The following is a 24,433-nucleotide window of genomic DNA, read 5'->3' as shown; positions in this document are numbered from 1 at the left end:
CCGCCGCCCCGGCCCTGGCAGACTCCCTGCATAATTATCGTGAATCACAGAATTGCCAAGTGGAATCACAATTATTTTCAAATGAGGTGACAGGAACCTAACATCCTGACATGAAGCCACACGACAATTCTCACATGGTGGAGAGTGGAAGGTAGACGGTGATCCGCTTCCAATTCTGGAATCGTTCTGAGGTGTACACGGAACTTTCCGTGTAGTGCAGGCAGCCAATGGTGGGAGGCACACACTCCTCGGTGACCAGATGCCAGTCCCTGCCGTTGTTTAGAGAATACTGGAGCTGGACGCTGTGGGCGTCACTGAAGGGCTTGCTGCAGCCCATGCTCATTTCAAACTGCAAGAAGGTCGATGCTGACACGTGAAAGTCCCAGGTCTCGGCATAACGCGGTTTTCCTACCAAAAAAAAAAAAAAAAGAAGAAGTTGAATGGTAGTATACAATGGTCCTCTCTTTGCCTATTTGGCATTTGTGCTTGTAATAAACATGCTCAGGAGCAAACAAGGATCCTGTCTTAACTGAGGTGAGTTTTCATCCCACAATAACTTTTATTTGGCTAGCAGAGGCTCGGACCCATGGAAGGCTACTAATTTGAAAAGCGTGACCATCTTGCAGAGTCTTCTATCTGCAATTCTGCAAATTATGAGACACGGGAATGTCTTCCAAGAGAGATTTTATTGCTCTTTTAGGAAACCTTAGTTAGATCATGCACGAAGGACGGTTCTAAGGCAAGCTGGATGCACCAAGTTATTTTACAAGTCAACCCAACTCCTTTCTTTCCAGAGTCTCCCTCAGCCCAGGCAGTTATGTACACAGTTTTGCATTAGAGAGTCTCCTCTTGGGTTTTAGTTAACTTAGTCCTCTAGTTAATTAAATATTCTCCCTTTATCTGGTGAAAATACATACCTATGTTTTCAGTGAATATCAGAGCAGTATCCATAGAGAGACAGTCAATACCGACTTGACCTCCTTGTATTCGGTACCAGCTGGCTTGCAAATCTATGGAGCCATCAAATTTGTCTTGAAACCCAGTTTGAGAGCTGTCATTCATTCCTATAAGGACATCATCCAAGGCCCACTGGGCTGAATGTTTCCCTGAAATCCGATGAATAAAGGCAGAGAAAGTTCGTTATGTAGCTATATGAATATCTTTATGACTATGCTTTTAAATCTAATTGTCTAGGAAACTGACAGCAAATTAAGAAGCATACGGTACAATGCGGCTTTAACCATATGCTCTCAAGGTCACTGGGAAGGGTGGAATGAGCAGTAACTTGCCATGTTGGGGTTGCCACCATCGAAAAGCTGTGGCAGGGGTCTTCGCCTCCCGTGGCAGGTCAATGGAAATGATCTGTGGCTCCAGAAATGACATGAAGTCCAACTCTCGAAGCAAATGCCAGAGTATCCCGTTGTCATTTGAATACTGAACAACAAGCCCTGAGTTAAAAGACATAAGTCCAGTTACTTGGACAGCTTTCCTAGAGGCAAAAAAGGGCAAGGAACAGTATTTTTTAAATGGAAAGACTGCAGCAGAAACTTCAAATTGCATCTTATAGAATGAGGGCACATTCACCTAACTTCCTAGGAATGAATTAGTAGACCTGAAGGCTCATCAATTCCTTGACAGTTTCTAGTGCACCAACTCCCAGGAAATGGAAGACAAAGAAGAAAAAAACAAAAGCAAAGACATAAGCTCTTTTAAAAACTATTCAGCTTTGTATGAATGATGAGTGGGCTGGTAAGGGGGACATAAAAATCCACTGCAGATCATGTATTTGAATTTTAGATTCTGTCCTGAACATTACCAAGTCTCATCTCATTATTATACACTCAGAAGAAATATCTCAATTCCCCAGCACAAAATCTAGTAGGGCTCTTTTCTGCCGAAGCACCAGTCAGTAAACAGGGCCCAATCTGAAAATTCTATTACGCAGAAGGATCCTTTCACTGGCCCTTCATACTTTGTCAGGCTTTGGTAACTGAAGCAGGAATGAGGTCAAATTACTAAATAGCAAAGCAGAAAATTCACTCCCATTCAATATTAGTTCTACTCTCCTTTTTGTGTCAACCTTTCCCTCTCTACCCACCCCATCTACCCAATGTCCCTCCTCCACCTGTTACCACAGTGACATGATTTAGTGGCCTGCACATTCAAGTTACAGGACCATATGCACTGCCCCTGCTACCTCTCCTGGAAACTTTTTTATTTAAAAAAATTTTTTAAGTAGATTCCACACCCAGGGTGAAGCCCAACATGGGGCTTGAACACCCGACCCTGAGATCAAGACTTGAGCTGAGATCAAGAGTTGGACGCTTAACTGACTGAGCCACCCAGGTGCCCCGAAACGTTTTTATTTTAAAAGAGGACAGGGAAAGGGTAAGGTTGAATGCAAAAAAAAAAAGCTAATGATGGGCATCAACAGGATATCTATCATCTATCTATCTATCTATCTATCTATCTATCTATCTATCTATCTATCCATCCATCCATACATCTGTTGTTATTGATGGGAGGGGCAGAGGGCTTTCTTGGCATCTATCTAACTGCCTATTCCATAACTGTTCCTAAGACTGGCACTGCATACTCATAATTGTGACTGGGTACACTGAAGTACTTTTTAAAAAAAAAATTTTTAAGATCTTATTTATTTATTTGACAGGGAGACACAGCGAGAGAGGGAACACAAGCAGGGGGAGTGGGAGAGGGAGAAGCAGGCTCCCAACTGAGCAGGGAGCCCGATGCGCGGCTTGATCCCAGGACCCTGGGATCCTGACCTGAGCCGAAGGCAGACGCCTAACGACTGAGCCACCCAGGCGCCCCCTGAAGTACTTTCTGAGTATTCACAGAAATTATGTTCAGGAAAGTTGTATTTGTTATATTAATTGTGTTATATCTTAACCTTTTTGAAAAATTTTAAATCATTCATGAAACATATGGTAACTTTTTAATTTCCCCATTACTGACTGATGGGAAGAAATCAATCCTTTTATCATGCTGGGCAACAAAGAGTTTACTAAAATTAAGTTTTAGGAACTATTAGGATAAAATATAGAACCCAAAGACAGCCTTTTAAGGCTAATTGTTAGCACATGGAGTTATTGTCACCACATCTGAGAAGGGAAGACGTGAGGAACAACAATGACTAATATGCAAAAAATTAGAACTCTTGGGAGAATTAATCTTACAGTATTTAAACTAGAAGAAACCATCATTTATAATGAGAGGATAAAAATAGCTCAAAGAACAGGAATTCTCTGGGGAGAGAGCAAGATGGAAATAAGTGTAGAGATTGGCAGTTAAAGCTTCAGTGGGTGGCTGGCTATAGACCCATGTGTTGGAGGAAGAGAGTCACAGTAAAGTTCATGAAGAAAATGGAAGGTAGTCTGTTTCTAGTCTTTATTCTAGTTAAGTTGAGGAACTTTTGGCAAAACCCCAGTCTCCAGCCTTTGGCGTTTGCTCAGAATATGTCCTATTGGCTTTTAATGTGAATTTGGGTGGCTGAGAGAGCAGACACTTCAAACTTTAGTTTTTCTTGTGGCTATTAATTTGCATTGATATGGTTTATATTTAATAAGATGAGAGAGAGAGAGAGAGAGAATAATTTAGATAGTTATCTATCTGGGGGTGACCTATTCAGAAGGTAGGTTACAGTACCAGAAAGGAAGCATCATGAGAATAAAATCTCACTGGCTAGTCCTTTCTAGTACCTTCTACTCAAAGTATGGTCCAACGACCAGCACCTGCATCACCTGGGAACAGGTCCTACCTGTGGTGGTTTTAAAACATGTCCACAAATTCTTTGACATTCTTTCCTTCAATAAAAAGTAGAGTTTAATCCCCCCCCCTTTCTTTTTTTTTTTTGAGTGCTGCTGGACTTAGTAATTTGCATGCAATATATAGAATGTGGTAGGAATGACAGTGTGTGACTTTTGAGACTAGGCCACAAAAGGCTTTGCACTTTCTTCCTTGTGCTCTCTCATGGATCTCTTGCTCTGAGGAGAGCCGGCTGACAGGTAGTAGGGACGACGTTCAAGCAGCCTATGGACAGGTCCACCCAGTGAGAAACTGAGGCCTCTTGGAAATAAATCCGCCAGCCCTGCATGGGTCTTTAGATGAGTGCCCCTCTCCTGGCTTTTGTCTTGTCTGCAACCTTATGTAAGATCCTGAGCCAGAACCACCCAGCTAAGCTGCTCCTGAATTCCTGACTCACAGAAACTAGAAGATAACTGATGTTTGTGGCGCTAAACAACTCCGTTTTGGAGTAATTTGTTATGCAGCATACCGCCGCAGTCCTGCTGAATCAGAATCTGCCTTTTAAGCTTCGTAGAGGATTCAGATGTATGTGAGAAACACGACTCAAGCGGTCCATATTCCATTTGGTTTCTGCTTGCAGCCCTTCTCCTCATTAGCTTTTTTTAGGAGTGACACAACCAGGTCTGCAGAGATTAGGACCCAATCCCGAAGGACATTAAAGGAGGGCCTTCCAGAAGTATGAAACAATGGAGGAATGCAAGAAAGGGAAACAGCAGTATCTCTATTTTATATAAATTGCTGAGCCCCCTTAGCTGTGTCATCTGACACACTGTGCATCTGAAAAAAACAAAGCCATTTTAGCTCATCTCCCAAGTGTTTCGGGCATGTACCACATTTCTCTTTTTAAATTACAACCCCATCTGTGTTCTGCCCACTCTTATTGAAAATAGCCTAATTTTGATTTTAATTCCAAATACGTAAATTAATGCTTCAGCTTGAGTAAGTAAAAAAATCTGTACTTTCATCGACTGGAAGAGATTGGTTCAAGGATTTAGGCAGATTTACATTTTAACAACCAGTTTTCAATAAAAGGCTGAGAAATGCCTATGGGATGTGAATTACATGGCTAGCAAGGAGTTCAAGAAAATGGTTCAAGAGTAGTTGAGAAAAAGTTGCTTATTCCTAAACAGGTCCTCAGGGAATTTGCCCAGCAGGGCGGGCAACAGCATTTGTAGTCAGAGGTTAAGTGTCGAGCAGAACTTCATCTCTATGACAGGTGGATGCCTCCCAGTCTACTCTGGTCAGTTTTTTTTAAAGCTCATATCCACAGATCTGTAATTTTCAGAAGAGTCAGTACACAATTGCTACAATGTTCCAACCACCAAGTATTTTATAGTAATTTTATTACAACGGTTAAAAGAAATGTTAAAATGCTCTACCTCTCCAATCAGAAAAATAAAATCTTCAGGACAGGACCCTGTCTTCTCCTGTACACCTCTGCGTGGGCAGAACACGTGTTCTATAAATACTTAAGCGTTTTGAACTACTTATTATTTCTGTAGGACGACCTTGTAAAAATTTAAGTCAGATTATGTCGCTCCCTGGGCTCAAAGCCTTCAGTTAGTGTCCATGACCCATGGACTCAGACCCCATTTCCCTACCGTGGCTAGCAAGGCCCCATAGGCCTGGGCTCCTGCCCCTCATCTAGATGAGTCCCAAGCCACACTAGCCTACATTCTGTTCTCCAACATCACAATTCTTTGCCACTTCGTGGCCTCTGCTGCTTCTGACTGGAAAACTCTCCCTGAGATCATCATGTTGCTGGCTCCTCTCCATCGTTTAGATTTCTAAATTTCTTTTCTTTTCTTTTAAGATTTTATTTATTTATTTGACAGAGAGAGAGAGAAAACACATACAGAGGAGAGGGGCAGAGCGAGAAGGAGAAGCAGACTCCCTGCAGAGCAGGGGGCCCGATGCGGGACTCCATCCCAGCACCCTGGGATCATGACCTGAGCCGAAGGCAGACGCTCAACGACTGAGCCACCCAGGCGCCCCAATCCTTCAGATTTCAATTTAAACATTACTTCCTCAGTGAGTGCCCCTCCCAGACCACTTTACCTAAATCAAATCTCTCAGTCAACAGTTGTCCACCTCACCAGCTTCTTTATTTCCACCTAGCTGTCAATCTGACATTTGCTTATTTGTGTGTTTTCCTCTCACTAGGGGGTAAGTACCCTTCGGGGCAGGGATTTTGTCTGCTGTGGTAGGAGGGCCACTCTGGTTCTTCTTCCCCTTCTGGACTGTGGTGGTTTGGACTTCTCATCTCCTTTGCCACACTCTCTCTTTCCCTCTGCCACATGGCGGGCAACATCCAGAATCTACCCAGCAGCTGCTTCACTCTCCTGGGTGCCGGGAAGGAGGACCTCGGATGAGCCTTGATGAAAATGTAGCACAAAGGAGAAACTTCTTCTGTTTTAAGCCACTGAGATTTAGAGGGCTGTTTATGATAGCAGCATAACCTAGCTCAACACGACTGATGAATCAGACGTTTGGGGACACGGTATGCACAGCCTAGAACATGTGTGGCTTATAGCAGACTCTTGAATAGACATTTGTTGAAGACATTAGGGAACGCAAAATGGTCTGTGAAAGTTTCTAGACCACTACTGCTTCAGTAAATCGACGATCTGGATGATTACTAGACTAAAAGTACTCAGATACTCAGAAAAAGTCCCAAAAGCTTTCAGTCAGTGACAATATGGCCGAGGACATGCAGGATCGGTCATTAGAACTATCAGTAGCTCTACTGACTACCAGGCAGGGTTTAAGCCAACATGTCATACACAGTCATGCCTGAGATAATAACAAACTCAGAAGCTACACAACTCATCATGTGCCATTCATGAGATCAAGGTTTGGAGGAGGACCCATCTGAGAAGCCCATGGGTTTTGTGCTAGGAAAACTCCCATTCAGGGTTCCTTAGGGCATCCCCTATCTGCAGAGCTCCCGGAGGCCACTTATATATGCTCTAAGCCTTCTGCATTTCTTTCAGAACTGAATCACTGAGGCAGAAGATAGTATGGAAGACTAGAGAAAGCAGAGCTCTGGGCAAAGAGAGAAGAAGGATGTGGGTGGTTAAGGCATCCATTCTGGAACGAGCAACAGTGGCTTGAATCCCTGCTCATCTACTTACTGACTGCATGACCTACCTGTGCCTCGGTTTCTACATCTGTAAAATAGGACTAATAATACCTATGACAAAGAAGTATGATGAAGATTAAATGAATTAACAGACAAAACACTTGGAACAGTGCCTTGCATATAATAGGTGCTTAGTAAAAGTTAAGGTTTATCATTGCCAAGAACTGTTCCTTCTACAAAAGGATGCTAGTACCCCCAGAATGTTTATGGGCAGGAAATAGTCTGATCTGCATTCAGTAATGCCCTTGCAAACAAGCTTCTAGTCCCACACTAAATGTAAAAGGCTCTGCTGTTTTTTCCTCCCTCTTGAAAGTTATAAAGGGACAGCATTCCTTAAAATAAATATACTCTGACCATAAACAAATACACTCAGATCAAAACAAATATACTCTGACACGATCCATAAGCTTTCCAGGCTTAAGGATCTAGATGAGGAACCTAAAAGATCATGGCTCTCTGCAGCTAACCATTTAATGATGGAGAGGAGAAGAGAAGAAATGATTCAGGGTAGCATCTCAGTTTGCAAAATCCTGGCAAACTCTGGGAAGAAAAAGGAGTAATTTGCCCACAGTAACTATAATTTCTAGGAAATACAATAGCTTACCTTCATTTCTTGCTCTTGGTTTGATGCAGGTAATCCCTGAAGTTTTGCTCCCAATTTGTATATAAAACTGAACGAGTCTGTGGCGGGGGTGGGGGGGGACACAAACTTCAGTTTACTTACAAATAGGTAAGTTCAGGAGAAATTTAACCTTCTGCATTTTGACACATTAAAAAAAAGCTTCTGTAATTCCAAAATATTACTTTTAAACACAAAGGGCATATGAGAAGTAGAAACTATATAGATTATATAGCAAGCTAATTGTGTAACCATTTTATGAATGGTTACTTAATAACCATTAATTTTATACAGTAATAATGACTTAAACAAAAGGAAACAGTTGAACTCTACTTCAGTGTGATGTCTGATGTAATTTACTGTAATCAGTGAAATGCTCATTCCTTAAATCGAGATAATACTATTCTTGGAAATTCAGGATGAAGAAAAATCTAACATCAAGAACCTGAATGATACATTAGTTTAGGGCCACATAATTACCTATATTACTGATTTAGACTCAGATGGTTTAATTTTTCACAAATGACACTCAGTGTGATGTAAATTAGGCCTCAGTACACAGTAACCAACAGAGGGGGCCTATGTAACAGGTGCACCTCTGTGAGAACTCGGAAGGGGAGAGATTGAAGGCAGAAAAAAACGTGACACAGAACCCCAGATTTTAGTGAGGACAAGATCTAGAAGTTCCAAATAGTTCTTGAGTTTCCTTTCTTCCGATTCTCAAATAATTTAACTGATAAGACAAAAAGTACAGTTTTATTTTAGGAGTGCTATTTCATTTAAGCAGTTATTTATTTTACCAGTAGGTGTCAGTGTAGGTATTTTAAATTTCTGGAGCAGCTTTTAATAAGCAAATACAAATAAATGTCAATCAATGGAACACATCATTTTTGGACACAGAATTTAAAGCTGAAAAAAAATCTTCATTTCACCTGGCATATATAAACGTAACATCAAACACTGTAGTAACACAGAACTTTAGAAAACCAAGCTGACATACCTTAGACACACAGACTTTAGTGATGTCTGTAGGCTGATTAACAAATTGTGGTATGAATTTTGCAGAAACTATTTTATTATGGCCTTAAAGTTATGCTTCATTTTTACATATCAGAATCTATACAGAGAAGCCTTTTTATGTAAATCTTCAATAACAGCACAGAGAGTTTCAGGTTAGACCACAAGGCATGGTAAATATGTTCTCAGAGAAGTGTACCAATAAACTCGGTACCTGATATTCCTGGTGTCCAGAGGGACGGTCCTCGCTTCTCTTTTCCCGGGGCCATTGAAGTAGAGAGATTTGCCATCATTCAGCGTTCCACATCCGGTTCCAACTTGGCCCCCAGTTATCTTGTACCACAGAGGGCTGAGCTTCCCCTCAAACCTATCGAACATCTCACTGTGATTAGGGACATTGGACACACAGGTTCCTTGTGCAGCTTCCGAGAAAAGAAATACATAGGAGAGAGAGGCTTTGTTGAAATCGTTATACGTTAGAAGGCACATTCAGAGCACGGGCTAAGGAAGCATTTCCACAGGTATTAGGGGCATGAAACCACATGGAAATCGGCATCCCACAATTGTCTGTCAGAAATGCAGCCACTTCTACCATCATCAAAAACATGATTCCACCTCTATCATTTTTTACTCATTTGTAGAGAGACTCTGGGAACCACACATTTCCATCGTTCTTTTTTTTTTTTTTTTAAAGATTTTATTTATTTATTTGAGAGAGAGAGAGAGAGCATGAGAGGAGGGAGGGTCAGAGGGAGAAGCAGACTCCCTGCTGAGCAGGGAGCCCGATGTGGGACTCGATCCTGGGACTCCAGGATCATGACCCGAGCTGAAGGCAGTCGCTTAACCAACTGAGCCACCCAGGCGCCCTCCATGGTTCTTGCTACCAAGAGGATGTGGGCAAACTGAAAAATAGATTTTGTCCACCATAAAATTCGCTCCTTTGTTGTCCTTCTATCAGTGGATCAATAAGGAGAGCTAATCCCAGATTTAAAAAAAAACACCCCTGAAACCATGAGTGGCAGGACTCTCCACAGAAGGCCTGCAATGACATATGTTTGTCTTTGGTCACGCGCCAGATGAAGGGCAGAGCACTGAATCTCTGGGAAGCATCCTTTTGAAGTTGCCTCTAAGAAAGACTCTAAACAAAGATTTTGAAACTTATAACATTTTCTTCAATTTTACTCTTTAATCTCAGCTCCCTTTTTATTTTTGCTTGTAGCAATAGCCAAGGGTAACTGTGGTCAGAAAATATTTCTCTTGTAAAGTTCTCTTTTGGCAGTCTTGGATCTATCATTTCAGACACTGACTTTTACTTTGCATGTATAAAATTATATTTCTTATAAAAAGCAATGTGAAGAGCCCAGAGAGCCCCTTGCAGCCAAGTGGTCAAGGAAGAGCTTAGGTTTGAGTTTTAGAGAATGACTTGCCAGGGTCTGAAGCGTAGCTTCAGCGACTCCTCGCTGCGTGCCCTTGGGAGAGTTACTAAGCCTCTCTGTGTCTCAGTTTCCTCAAATGTGAACAAGACAATAACATTATGTCCTATGGCACAGGGTTTTTGTTAGAATTCGGTGAGATGATATAAAAAGCACTTACTATATAGTGCTTGGCATAGAGTAGAGCCGAAAGCAATGTTAACTATCACTATTACTAATAAATAAATCTCCTTTAGGGAGTGAAATTGATGTTACTGTGTTTTGTTTTTTTTTTTTCCTTAGGCAGCTCAAAACTACAAAATATCTCTTAGCACCTCAAGTGCCCGGGTGGCAAATTCCTATAACTAGGACTTAAAGAAGAATCACCTCAGAATCTATTTCCTTGGAAGAAGTAACATGAAAGACAGTAACTAGAGATGAGTATTTTACAAACAAACCATCAGACACATGTCTGCAGCCTTACCGGTGTACCCCAGGTCACAGAAACACACCCCCGAGACACAGTCCCCGTGGCCACTGCAGTAACTGGGACAAGGCTCAGATATGTACACTCCATCCAAACCAAAGGGAGGCACGTTCTTCTGTGAGCTGCTCTCCTGAATCCATCGGAATCTGGTTTTACTGTTGGGGAAAAACAACACATGTGTTTCTTATACCAATACTGCATACAAAAGCCCTGAAACATAGAAGGGTTCAGAAAAATTCCAGAAAGGTTTCATGTTTATTTGAAAGTCATGGCCACTTGACTGGACACTTAATATTCATAATAAAGTGTCTCTCTCAGAGCTTTCTGGAAACTTGTTGATTTCCTCTTCAGCCTAAATCTTTCAATACCAGGAGGATATCAGATACAGATTTTTGATGGTCAGACACGTATTATAGGTTTTTACTTGTATATTTTCCATCTCATATGCTTTTTTAAAAACTGTATAGACCTTCTTTTTAAAAAATGTTTTATTTTGTTTATTTGAGAGAGAAAGCAAGCGAGAGAGAGAGAGAGCATGAGCATGGGGAAGGGCGGAGGGAGAGACAGAAGCAAACTCCCTGACAAGCAGGGAGCCCGTGGTGGGGCTGGATCCCAGGACCCCAGGATCATGACCGGAGCCGAAGGCAGACGCTTAACTGACTGAGCCACCCAGGTGCCCCCCATCTCATAAGCTTTTAGTAGTAAAAACCAGAAAGGCATTCCTTTCATGTAGTTAATATTTCACCCTTTCATCACACTGATTTTATGGGCATTTTCAGAAGAGGCTACTTAGGAATTTTTGAGACCTTCAGACAGACCGTTCTTTGTTAGGACACATAAGGGACTCTGGCTATTTGCCACTGACATGATCCTGGCAGGAAAGAGTTAAGTTTGTACTGACAGCGCTCCTCCCACCTGTTGCCTTCCTCTTCACCTCTCAGCTTCAAATCCCTAAGACGTGCATTCTTTGAGCTCTTAGCAACCAGCTGGGCTGCCAACAAATACTGGTGACTGCCAATGAACAAAAGAGGGACCTGGTCCCAGTGCTTCAAAACCTTGGAACACCAGTGGGCTGGGCTGCTGCCTGGTGCTTCTTCCCCCACAACGACAGTCTTGAGGCTGCCAGACTAACACTGATCCCAGTTGCTCTCCAGTCTTTGCGATCCTCTCAGCACATCTCTTTCTTCTCAAATATATGGAAACCTGTGCCCATCTATAATGTCACACCAGGAAAACACCTCTTCCTTCTCAGTTCTACCGATATCAAGGAAGGAAGATGGATTAGGTTATCTGGAGTCCAATTAATTTCGCTGCCAATATTTATAGACTTTCGAGTGAATTCAGTTTCTTCGTAAACAAGGGTAAAGAATCTTAAAGATTAATGAAGACTGTCAGACATAACTATAGAAAAAGTCGGTTCCTTCTTCTCTCCATTATTGTTGTGCAAATAATATGGCAGTGTCAGAATGCATTTCTTTCTAGCTCTTCAAATAGCTTTGATTATTTGGCAACACAGAACCATAAACCTGGATTTTATTTTTCTTCATTATTTTAAGTTGCCTACTCCTGGCAAATTTGCGAAATGTGACCCACAATGCTGTTTACTAGGTTTAAGTGTTCAGAGACTAATCACCCATTAATGCAAGTCTTAGCACGCATTCGTCAGTGTGTTAAGAGGAAGGTGAACACATCTTTTATTTCCTTTAAAGCTAATTCAAAATATACTGGTTTTATTTTTTAAGGCAAAAGACAATTGAAATAAGATTAGAAAAACATAAAAGCAAAAAGAAAGAAAGAGAAAAAAGAAAATACAGTGGTTGTGCCATGAACCTTGGGAAAATTCTTCCCATTGGGGTCGGAAGGTTATTTAGGTTGTGAAGATGTTTTTCCTCTCAAAGGAAGGAAATGGAATTGATGAACAGCAGCTTTTGCCAATTGCTGCTTTTAAGGAAAATGCTAAGGCCTCTGTGCCCCTCCCAAAAGATAGGAGTATCCTTTGATAAAAAAGGAAAACATGCCAATTCTCTGATACAAGTCCTCTTAGATTAGAAGTCATTCTTGTCTCTTCTTTTTGTGTTTCTATAATACAGAGAAACATGGATCTACAACTTCTGCCCCATGGAAAGTAAAGAAAGAGGTAGGAACAACTTTCCTCTACCCAAAATTCTCCCATATGGGCCAGATGAGGGCATCTCCATCAAATGCCCTACTTCATGAAAGAGGCAGGCTCAGGTTGAGGTTCAGAAGCATTCAGAAGGTTGAAGAATCTCACCTTTAAGTAGAATTCTAGAAGCTTTGGTAATTTGATAGTGGAAGAAGAGCAAGTGAAACCCTTTGACACATCTGTTTCTTGGGGTCACTGTAATTTTCATAACAATGAAAGAATCAGGGTCTGGTCTGGCCAGACAGAGGAGGCACCCCCAAGTCTAAGGCTCCCATAGACCCAAGAAGCAGAGTTCACTGTTAGATATTTGAGAACGTGAAAGATCTCAGGAGCTAAGCACAAAGGAATCCATTTTTAAATAAAGAAACAAAACAAAACAAAATGACAAATTATTGGTTAATAGGGTGAGTCCAGGACATGATGAATCATAGCTAAGAGTTCTAACTGGGAGCCCGTGTTTCAAAGTAAAAGGGCAAGAGATTGTACCTCTTTTCCTTCTTTTAATCTCTGCTAGGTGGTTTTTAGTTGGTAGGTGTAAATCAAAGCAAGAAAGTTTTCACTGATCACGACATAAGCAAGTTTTGCTTCATTTAAATTTTTCCCAGTTGTGTCTTGTTCCTGATACCTACTGCTGCCCTCTCCTACTTTCCCTTGCACAGTTTTGGAATTGAGCACAAATAATTTAGAAACCTTGGGGTTGCTGGAATAAGAGGAAGAACTAGTAAGAAATTCACTAAAAAACTGCAGTCATGGAAAGACCATCAGAAGAAGTAGGCCAAAGTGAGGTGGGTGCTTTATTTCTTCCCTGCAGAAACAGGTGGTTTCTGATGGTTAAAAGTTATCTTGCCTGTTTCTTGAAATGTCTTCTAATTCTTTGCCTAAGAGCTATTTTTTATAATAGGATACTTTTCATCACTGTTTCTGAATCTTTGCTTGAAAACCTTTTTTTATACCAGCAAAAATCCACTATGCCTGGGATCCCACATGCTCTTTATTTAAACACCGATGTTACAAGATACCCAGCATGCAGAGAAGTCAAGTGAGGAAACACGGTGGTTAAACCCTGAACGAAGAAATGTAAATGTGCAACCCTGCTTACTACTGCAATTGAGAAGGACATAATGCTAGAAGAGCAACTCTGACCTGATAGTCAGGAAGATCTGGGAAGGATTGGAAGAGAGGATGACTGAGGAAAAGACAGTTTAATTTTACGCAATTTTACTAGAAATAAACCACAGTGTGGCTTGACCATTCAAATCATTGAACAAAACTTCCTCTTTGTCTTGCTTGTGTTCACAGGATGCCTGAGTGACCAGGAGAATGGGCTTCTATACCTTCCTCTTCCATCACCACATTTGAGAGAGGTGTTGCACCGGCCTCTCCAACCAAGAAGATTCCTGTGCACCTGCTTGTCCTGTGCAGAGGTGCATGGGTGATGGTGGCAGTGGAGGAGACACTTTGCAGAGTACTAAGCAACTGTGTTTCTAGCACATGTCCCCTTCCCTGTGTCTCCCCCCCCCCCCCGCTCCAGGAGATATCAATATTTTGCATTCTGCATAGGAAACCTAGAGCAGACTGCATGACATGACATATTGAGTGGTCGGGATGCTGCTGAGTGTCAGGGATACACCAGCATATATCTACTGCCACGGGTATCTCTCCTTTGTAGGTAAGAACTAAGAGAATGAATAGGAAGACAAAATGCTCCTTTGAGAAAATCAGCTTAGAATTATTTGTGAAAGAGCAATGTTCTAGTAACGATTGTAAGCATGTTGCTTCATGGCAAAAGAGCTCCCACTTTTAACAATTTTCACACTTAGGATTCTCAGCTTTCCAACACTGCCTTTGGAGATAGTGGAGTTGAACATATTGCAGAGGAAACAACAACAGCTCTTAAAGTGGACACATATTTCCTACTCTTTAGTAGAGAACTCTTTGTCATGAATGCCATCAGCCAGCAAGCTGGATGGTATTCAAATTAACCAGGAAGCTGGACTCTAATGAAGACTATTTCTGCTGAGGTCAAAGACAATATTGATACATTGGGAGCTTCAAAATATTGGCTCACTTTGTGATATTAAGGAAAACCTTCTTTTAGTTCTCATATGTGGCTTAACCGCTACTTTCATAGTCATGTCTTATAGCTGCCCGATATTCCAGTCATTGCAGGAAATAATCCACCTGCTGCTCCCCAGCTTCATGGCACGCTGTACTATCTATTTGGAAGAGCTGTAATTGGGTCCAAGTTTCAGAAAAGCACCAGGGGAGGAAGGCAGTGGTAATGGTGAAGACTAGAGGGCTGCACTGCTGTGCCCAGCTTGCAATGGGCAGAAAGCAGGATGAGATGGCTATCAGGGTACAAACACAGATAAATTCTCATGGCAAAGGAAAGATGCCTCAGAGGGTGAACCCTACAGAGCAGAGCTAATAACTGAGAGGAACAGTAGATTAGGGAACCACTCCTAAAGAGCAGAATTTAATCAAGGCAACCTTCTTGTCCTGGACATTGCTCATGGAGGAGGGAGTCCTAATAATAAGTATCTTGCTGGCTTTTAGAATTCCTTTTGGCCAGTGGCTGCCATGTGCTTCCCATTCCCTACCCCCTTTTTTGAGTGGAAGTATCTATTGTACTTATCCTGTCAGTGTCTCACCACTGTATATAGGGTATGGATAATTGTCTGTTTAGTTCATAGGCCTCTAGATCGAGGGAAGCCATATCTAGGGAGCCACGGCCATACCCTGACCTGACAGAGATCATGAGATCAGTGACTGAGTGCCTGATGCTGTGATGGGATGACACTTGGGGAGTCTAGAGAGAAGAGTGAATGTATCTGGCTGTGGGAGAGACGTGACTTGCAGGAGCTAGGACAAACTATCACAGATAGCCCCCCAATGAATCACACCTCCTTGTGTACATGTTCCTCTGTAGTCTGACTTTTCTGCACTTCCTATCAAAAAGGGGAGTCTGTTTTCCCATATTTTGAATCTAGACTGGCCTTGTGAGTTGCTTTGACCAGGAGGATGTGGCAAATAAGATAAAGTCTTGCAGCTTTTACTTCTGTTCTCTTGGAACTCTAGAACCACCAACTGTGAAAAATACTGGGCTGAAGATGACACAGAGAGAAAGGTCCTGCTGAGCCCAAACACTAACTGACCCACCGATTAAATGCAGTTACATGATGGAGCTCGGACAGCAGCAGCAGGACTACCCAGATAATCCACAAAACCACGAGAAAGTCAATCATTGTTGCTTTTGTCTGGAGAGACAAGTTTGGGAAAGACAGGCTGCATAGCAATAGATAACTGTACAAATATTATCCTAGGCTGTATTCAGTAATATAAACAAGGAGTAAGGATGATTTTTTAAAAAGTCATGTATCCAGGCGCCTGGGTGGTGCAGTCGGTTAAGCATCCAAATCTTGGTTTCGCCTCAGGTCATGATCTCAGGGTCGTGATCTCAGGGTCGTGACATATAGCCCTGAGTCAGACTCAGCACTCAGCAGGGAGTCTGTTTGGGATTCTCTCTCTCCCTCTCCCTCTGTTCCTCCCCCTGCTTGAGTGCTCTCTCTCTCTCTCAAATAAACAAACAAATAAATAAAATCTTAAAAAGAAATGCATCTATGCATCCCTGATTACTTTTTCCTTCTACTGGTTAAGAGATGATAAGATCTGGAATGGCTGCCTTGGATCCAGAGATGAAAGTGTTGTGCTCAGAATGGCAGAACCACCCTGTTAGCTCTGAAATGCTCACCTCTGGGCTGTGATAGGAGAAAGAATTTCTATCTTGTTTAAGCCTTGTTAAACATTTGTATTTGTTTCTCTGTTACAGCAGCTCGGCCTGTTCTACCTAAGGCACAGTGCAAGTCAAATTCTTAAATTTTTTAAGATTTCACCAAAGATGGCCAACCCATCAACTTTGCCACCATACATCAAATCATCTGAGTCTCTCTTTAAGTTCTTTGTAGTAACAAAGAACACCGGCATATAAAGACAAAAAATTACTTACAGGTGGACTTAGATCCCCTGACTGACAAACTCTTTCTTGGAATAATTGGTATTTAAAGACTATGCTTCAAAGTTTAGTAGATTAACCCAGAAACTTATACATCCTTGGCTAAACAAGTTCTCTCCCTATCTGGGAAGTTTGTATACCAAAGTGTGGGATGTAATTTTTGAGAGATGCACACCTAAGTAATGAGCGAGGCAGAGAACATAACCAGCTTATCTAGCTAGATGATGCACAGTAAGTTCAGTGATCAATCTGGTGAAAGATGTCACATTCAGAATGGTCTCCAAGAACTTTATGAATAAAAGATTGCTAAACTTTTACCACTGTATCTGTCAGAATGAGATCAGTTACTCCTCAGTGACAAACAATCCCCAATCTCAGTGGCTTGACTCAACAAAAGTCTATTTCTTGCTTATGCAAGTATGTCCAGTGTAGGTGGGCAAGGAAGTCTGCTTGTTGTAGACAGTCAGGGACCCAGACTGATGTAAACTACGTCTCCAAACATGCTTTCAAAAGCAGAGAACATGGCAAAATGCACACGGGCTCTTAAAAATCACACATTTCATTTCCATTCACATTTTATTAGGCCATGTCAAACTTTAAAATGTGTGAGGAAAATATAAATCCTACTATATTCTAGGAAGGAAGCAAGCTGGAAATACTGCTAAATGGCACTAATGAATATTCCAAGTGTATACTAAGTCACGACCAGAAAGCAGTATAAGTAGATTTATAGCATCTAGGCTTTGCAGAAATGCCTTGACTTAGTCACAATTTAATGCTACACTCTGGGATTCAATTAAGAAGTGTCCACTTGAAGAATGTTTCTTTATCTTTCATAAAATGATAGAGTTAAACCTACTGATCTCTGTGTTATCTACCTTACCTGGCACAAGAATATCTATGCATGCTATATATTTATTCTAGAATACTGAGCAAGGAAAAAAATTGTATCTTTTTCTTAAAAATCAGAATGCATTTTTTTCTTTTTACCCAAACACGAGAACTAAATGACCCTGCGTTTTCTCCCTTTGTGCTAGGCTGCTAGAAAAGAGAGTTAAATTTATTGCCCTATTAATGAAACTAATTCACTTTAAGTTTCCTTTATCCATTTATTTCATTTCTCTGTCAAATGATTTTTAATCTTTCTATTATTTTAATAGTCATTTAAAGGGATCTTTTATATTACAAGATATCTCAAATTGTCCACACAGGGAGGCATTAAATTATCCAAAATCTCTATAAAGTGAAAGTCAGACATAATAATGACTTGTGACTCTTAGCTTTTAACATCTTTTGTTCACTGCTGTACTCCCAGTGCCCAGAACGGTGCTCAATAAATACTCGTTGAGTGAATGAATAAATGAGTACGTCTGTTTGCCAAGCACGCAGGGGGTATATGCATGTGCGCCTATGCACACACTCCTACTTTGGGAATTTTGCCCCAGGGCTCTTTTCCCCAAGAGTCATTTTGTGACTACATATAGCTAGACTATATGAATTCTTGTAGGTTACCGGAATGATGATATTGAGATAAATCTATGCTCCCAAGAAATAACGCCTATGGCACATAATAAGAATGGTCACTTTACCTGGATGCAAGAGACCTTGGAATGACAATGGTGATTCTTGTCCATTCCTCAAAGTCCCCCGTGTGATACATGGTGGGCTCACTTAGTTCCCTGGAGTTGCCTTCACATCCTTTGCCTGCAGAAGCTGGGTAACAGCCTTCTTTCACCAGAAACCAGGACATACCCGCATCATGAGAGTACTGAAGAAGAACTGGGGCAGCACTGCTGAACTGATTGGCACACCCTATGTTTAGCTGTCAAAAGGAAAGACAGGATTATCCAAGGTTTTGGTTCCAAGTTATCACTTAACACATTAGGTCCTACAGCAGCCAGGGTTCTTGCTACCAAATCTGCCTTATATTGACAACGATAAGACTTTCAGTCTCAATTCCAACAAAGACCCTTCCACAGGTTCTAGAAATCTTTAGGTGAACAACAGGTGCTTTTTAAGAAAAGCTGGGCCAGGCACCAATTTGTGGATTTCTTGGGATTATAGGAGGGAAATGGGAAGCAGGGTATCTGTGATGTTGGAGCCAGGGATAAAATCCAAGAAGCCAAGAAATGGCTTTCTTCTCTCATTCCAGGCATATGAACAGAGGGAAGCAGAAGATGAAGAGCTATCCTCTTCAGAACAAGAAGGTTACCTGAAAGAGGGTTACCCTCCCTGTTTTCCATGGAATAAGCATCTTTACTCTATTTTCTTGCCAAAACTCAGTAAGAAATCATTGCCAACTTAGATCAAAGAGCTAAGCCTTTGCCACTGCATCAAATAAACAAAGTAATCTAGAAATAAAACAATTATTGTCCTGGGTACCCATGTAGTGGAATGTCATCACAGAATTAACAACATGAAAAAAACTTGAAAAAAAAAAAGAAAAGAAAAGTAACTTAAATCCCAATGGCCTAGCACAAGTGTTTTCATTTTTTCTGTTTACTCCTCTAAATTTTAGAAAGAAGTGTATATTTTGGTCATATAGTTGAAGTTATCACACTTCTAGAACTTTCCTTCTACTTTCCATTTAACCTATTATTTTATTATTATATGTGGCATTGCAAAGAATGTATATCTTTTTCTTCAGTTGATCTCTTATCACCAGATAAATTTCTAGTAGTAGTATTACTAAGTCAAAACATAGAAACACTTAAAACTTTTTATTTATATGTGTTCATTTTTAATCAATTCAAACGAATCAGTTTTACCACAGCTTTGAATATTATTCAAGTTTAAAACAGTTTCTTTCTAAATTGGTAAATGTATAAATGATTTTATTACTGTTTTAGTTGCTATTTTTCAGTAATTATAAATGTCAAGCTCTTTTCCTGATATTTATTTAATTATATGCTATCTTATATGAATTACCTATTCATATCTTATTTCATTTGTTGGTGGGAGCCACCATAGAATTTAATTGTATAAGACTATAGATAAGAACAGTCAAATTTTATAGAAAAGAAACACTGAAGTAAGCACTCAAAGGAACATGATCATGACCACAGAATAAAGAATGAAGGAAAGGTAGGGCTGTAGGCAAATAATATTGGCCCAGAGCTCAAGAGGTCAACCACTTCATCCTTGTGACTACTGGTAGCCTGATCCAGTCTTTCAAAAGAAGATTCTATATTTTCCTTATTCCATACTCACAGCTAGAAAGCATTTCTCAGAAGGATTTGTAATTGGGCTTGTAGAAATTTTACTGTGATACATTTATCAAAGTTTCTATAGTTCAAAGTCAACAATAATAAGCAAAGACTTGACAATTTCTGATGCATGATTAAACTCCTCTAACACAAATTCCTTTTATTTTTTTTTAATTTTTAAGATTTTATTTATTTGACAGAGAGAGAGACAGCAAGAGAGGGAACACAAGCAGGGGGAGTGGGAGAGGGAGAAGCAGGCTTCCCACCGAGCAGGGAGCCCGATGCGGGGCTCAATCCCAGGACTCTGGGATCATGACCTGAGCCGAAGGCAGACGCTTAACGTCTGAGCCACCCAGGCGCCCTGACAAATTCCTCTTATTACGCATAAGCAAGCATAGCTTTCGGTTGGTGTATGGTGACAGTAATTACAATAGGCACACACAGTTAGCTTTTCATCGTAGACCTCTTACGACTGCTGTTGTTTCTAAAGTAGGCAAGTCTCGAGAACCTTCAGTTCTCAAGTCTGTGCCTTTTTAAATTGATCATTTGTCAGTGTTTTCTAGTATTCAATTCTCGGCTTTCTTATCTTTTTAGTCTATACATGCTCCCAAATCTCATTCACAATCATCATTTCAAATCCCTTCTATATCTGTAACTCCCAGACCAGGCCCCTCTCCAGCTCTCTGGAAATGTCCAGAACTGATTCCTGCCATTTCGCCTTCAGCAGTCCCCAGGCACCCCTCGTTCCACAGGCCCAAGTCTGCTCTCATCATCTGCCACCCTCACACAAATCCTCCTCTGACTGTATCTCCAGTTTCAGTGACTGGAGCCAGAATGGAGTCATTCTCAACTCCATTCTATCATCCAACAGGTCACCAGAACCTGTTGACTATGCCCCTTTAACATCTCTCAGATCCATCTCCTTATTTTTATAATCCCACGAAATGCCTTAATCTGGCCTCCTCATTTCTTCCTTTGATGACTGCTCTAGCATCCCTTCTTTGCTCAGAGTATATTCCACAACGGAGCACTTCTCTCCTTTCTGCTACCTGTCTCTCCGTTCTGTCTCTTTGTGCTCTAATCGCAATGGCGTCCTTGTGATTTTCTGAACTTTTCCAAGCACACTCTGGATTCAAAGCCTTTGTACTTTGTGTGCCCTGTGCCTGGAATGTGCTTTCCCAGATAGCTACATGACTCACCCTCTTAACTTTATAGGTCTCAGCTTAAAAGTCATTTTATTAGTGAGGGAACCTGACAACCCTTTATAAAATAATAATTACCCTGCACCGCACTCTCTATTCCTATTTATTTTCATAGCCTACAACAGAGCCTGGTGCAGAGTAAAGGCTTTATAAATATTTGTTGAATAAATGAATAAATGTACTTGTTGATTATAGTTTCTCCTCTTGTTAAGTCAACACCCATACTACTGCCAGAATGACCTCTCTAAAACAGGTCTGATTCTTGCACTTAATGGATTAAAAATCTTCCATGACTCATTGCTCTTGGGTTATTGTCCAAGTGGCTTAGTGTATCATATAAAACCAGTTAGGATCAACTTTCTCTCTTACCTCTATGGCACATACTCCAAGCTCCTGAAAGTTTCCAAATTGTCTATTCTCATTTGCACTTTCATGTATTTTCATATATTTGTACATTTTGTTCCCTCTAACTGGAATTGTTCCCCCCTCCATTGTTCATCTGGCTAAATCTGTATTTCTGGAAACTTTCCATTTCAATTTATCCTTCTTTCCGTCCATCCATCCATCCATCCATCTATTCATCCATCCAACTAACAGTTGTTTTTGGAGCACCTGCCAGGCCCTATGCCAGGTACTCTCATAGCATCCAGAGCCTATTTCTACTACAACACTCCTGTGATAATGACTGTTCTCTTTTCTGGCTCACTTGATAGTTTCTGAGCTCCTTGAGGGCTAGGGCCATATTTTTCATGTCTATATTCCTAGCAACTAGTGTTTGACAAATGGCACACAGTTACAAAAAAAATGTACCAGCACTGTGTACAAATGACACCAAGTTCTTGTCACAGATTCCAAATACACATTAATCATCAATTCCCAAGTGACCCATAACACATATCTACTATCAACTAATGGTCACAATCAAAAGTTTTCTGCTGATGTGATTTGAGAATTGAGATTCTCAACACATTGTGCATTCTTACTGGTTAAGTACTTGGAACATTTAATAATGTTTGCTTGATTTAGATTTTTTAAACATCAGAATATCATCTTGCAGATTTTAACACCTACACTACCATGATTTTTTGACTAATTAAATCAAAAAGGTGTCAGGTGAGAAACAGCATAGTATTTCAGCCAATGTATTTGCTATTGCTGTTATTTTGTTACCATTTTAAGGCAGTACCAACGAATTAATACCGAGTCATATACTGCTATTAATGGTTTTTTCATGGTAGTTTAGCGTCAAACTCTAAACAGAGAAGGATAACATTTCACTAATTTTATTTATGACTAACATTCCTTGTTTACAGACCTGTGGAAATGATATTTGAAGAGCTGCCTATAAACATCTGATCTCTTTAATAATTCCATTTGTAAATTATTTACCATCTCCATCCTGCCATTATGTAAGGACCATGTAGTTGTGCTAGCTCATTAAAACTGCATTACTTTCGACCCCAGAATTCACCAATGGGACTTTATTATAAACAAAATGAAATTTTGATTAGGCTTCTGAAAAAAGAGCTTGTCAAAGTAAATACTTGCTATACACGTTGACATGTTATCACAGTGCTGAAAAACAGCGAGCTTTTAAGAGAACAGTGATAATTAAGGTACGACTTTACTAAATCAAAGGAAGGGCAATTGTTTGAAAGTACTATAGTAAAACCACAAAATAACTCAGAAGTCCAAAAAGCACTCATAAACTGAAAAAGAGAGCTTCTCTCTTACCATTCAGAAGCATGGGATTCATTAAGTCACAATTAGACTGAAAATCTAAAAGTCAGTTTTCAAACTGACCAGTTTTTGTCCTTGTGGGCAGAGCTAACTGGACAGCTGTGCCATTCTAAGATCATCGAACCTCTTTCAGGTGAGTCCCTTCCTTAAGAGAGTTTGAAAAATGTGTGTCCTTTCGATTTCACTTATGGGTCTGGAAGATGTTCTATTCTTTGACCTGCCCTGGGAGGAGATCTGTGCATAAATACCTTGAACTGTAGCACATATCCAGGTTTCAAAGTCAAATCTCGAGTTACTGCAAATCGATCCCCGTCTGATTTTCCAAATACCATGGCTGATGGTGTGGCAGAGCAGAAAGTTTCATTTTTAACCATCCCTTCATTAGCCAACATCAACCACACACTCATTTGATTCATCGGGTAATCAAAAGCCGGCTTCTCATAAAAGTTCTAAGAGAAACAATGCAGACAACACAGAAAGGCAATTGGATAACTTTGAAAACGAGAAAGGGATTTTCAGTTCATGATATGCAGGGCTATGTACCATTTGTATTTCTAGGAAAATACAGCAGAATCTCTAAATTATTATTTTTTTACTGCCACAAACTTTTTTTCCTGATGATTTAACAACAGAAAATATTTTGCTACTATGTATCTAATTTTATAAACAGACATAATCGTGCTTGACGCCTTGGCCAGACTTCCTAGTCTTTTTATATCTATCTATCTATCTATCTATCTATCTATCTATCTATCTATCTATCTATTTATCATCCGTCTATCTATCTAAATAATCTGTGAACTGGTAGCATAGAGAGATAACAGAACAATTAAGTGCAAATCAGAAAAGTAAGTACAAACACTGAAAACTTATATTACTTATAACTTAGGTTCAAGGGTCAAGCACTAAATCTTTGGGGGAAGTGAGAAGTGCTTTAATCCCATCTACTCTTACAATCCTGTCTTCCTGGAGCTCAGACATAAGAAAGATACCTGAGGTAAAGTTGGGTTCACAATCGGGATGACCTGCTTTTGCTTCTCTGACAGGATGATGATGTCATCGACGGCCCACTGGTCATAGCCCTCGCCCGAGAACACAGGCTGCCACCAGCGAAACCTGGTGCAAGGGGTCTTAGCAGCAGCTGGCAGCTCCAGGTAGACGAATCTGCATAAAAGCAAATCATTTATGGCTGTAAAGGAAAAGCTGTGTTCTTAGCAGCTGTTAAAATAACAAGAATAGCAATAAGAGAAAGTTCAGTTTTGTTTGGTCTCTTGATATTTTTGAAAAGTTTCTAAGTTTATTTTTAAGATTTTATTTACTTGAGAGAGAGAGAGACAGAGTGAGAGCGAGCAGGAGTGGGGAGAGAGAGAAGCAGACTCCCGGCTGAGCAGGGAGGTCGGGCTCGATCCCAGGACTCTAAGATCATGACCTGAGCCAAAGGCAGTTGCTTCAGCATCTGAGCCACCCAGGCGCCCCCAAAAGTTTCCAAGTTTAGAGAGATTAAGAGGTTTAAAATCTTAAGTGCCTTTAGTCCTGCTCATGTTTTATTCCATTTGGAATTGTACTTTTTGGAGGCAAATATTTCTACTAAGTTTGATTTACTGAAC

The 24,433-nt window shown here is 40.6% G+C and overlaps 1 protein-coding gene across 2 annotated transcripts in view; it reads right to left on the bottom strand.

Annotated features, from left to right (window-relative positions):
- The window catches only part of RELN (reelin), a 499,645-nt gene that overhangs the window by 84,605 nt on the left and 390,607 nt on the right, over window positions 1–24,433 (bottom strand). For both annotated transcript variants that reach the window (XM_073898696.1, XM_025873239.2), the window contains exons 26-34: window positions 23,819–23,990; window positions 23,075–23,275; window positions 18,268–18,500; window positions 10,500–10,657; window positions 8,818–9,025; window positions 7,572–7,648; window positions 1,290–1,448; window positions 918–1,106; window positions 135–408 (exon numbers count right to left, since the gene is read on the bottom strand). In XM_073898696.1, the coding sequence (XP_073754797.1) occupies window positions 135–408; window positions 918–1,106; window positions 1,290–1,448; window positions 7,572–7,648; window positions 8,818–9,025; window positions 10,500–10,657; window positions 18,268–18,500; window positions 23,075–23,275; window positions 23,819–23,990 (1,671 nt within the window). The remainder of the gene's footprint in view (window positions 1–134; window positions 409–917; window positions 1,107–1,289; window positions 1,449–7,571; window positions 7,649–8,817; window positions 9,026–10,499; window positions 10,658–18,267; window positions 18,501–23,074; window positions 23,276–23,818; window positions 23,991–24,433) is intronic.

Source organism: Callorhinus ursinus, unplaced genomic scaffold, assembly GCF_003265705.2.
Source record: "Callorhinus ursinus isolate GAN/ISIS: 27379988/994484 unplaced genomic scaffold, GSC_fseal_2.0 scaffold12, whole genome shotgun sequence".
Taxonomy (NCBI): domain Eukaryota; kingdom Metazoa; phylum Chordata; class Mammalia; order Carnivora; family Otariidae; genus Callorhinus; species Callorhinus ursinus.
Note: the sequence above shows the minus strand (reverse complement) of the source record. Positions and strands in the feature narration are given on the sequence as shown.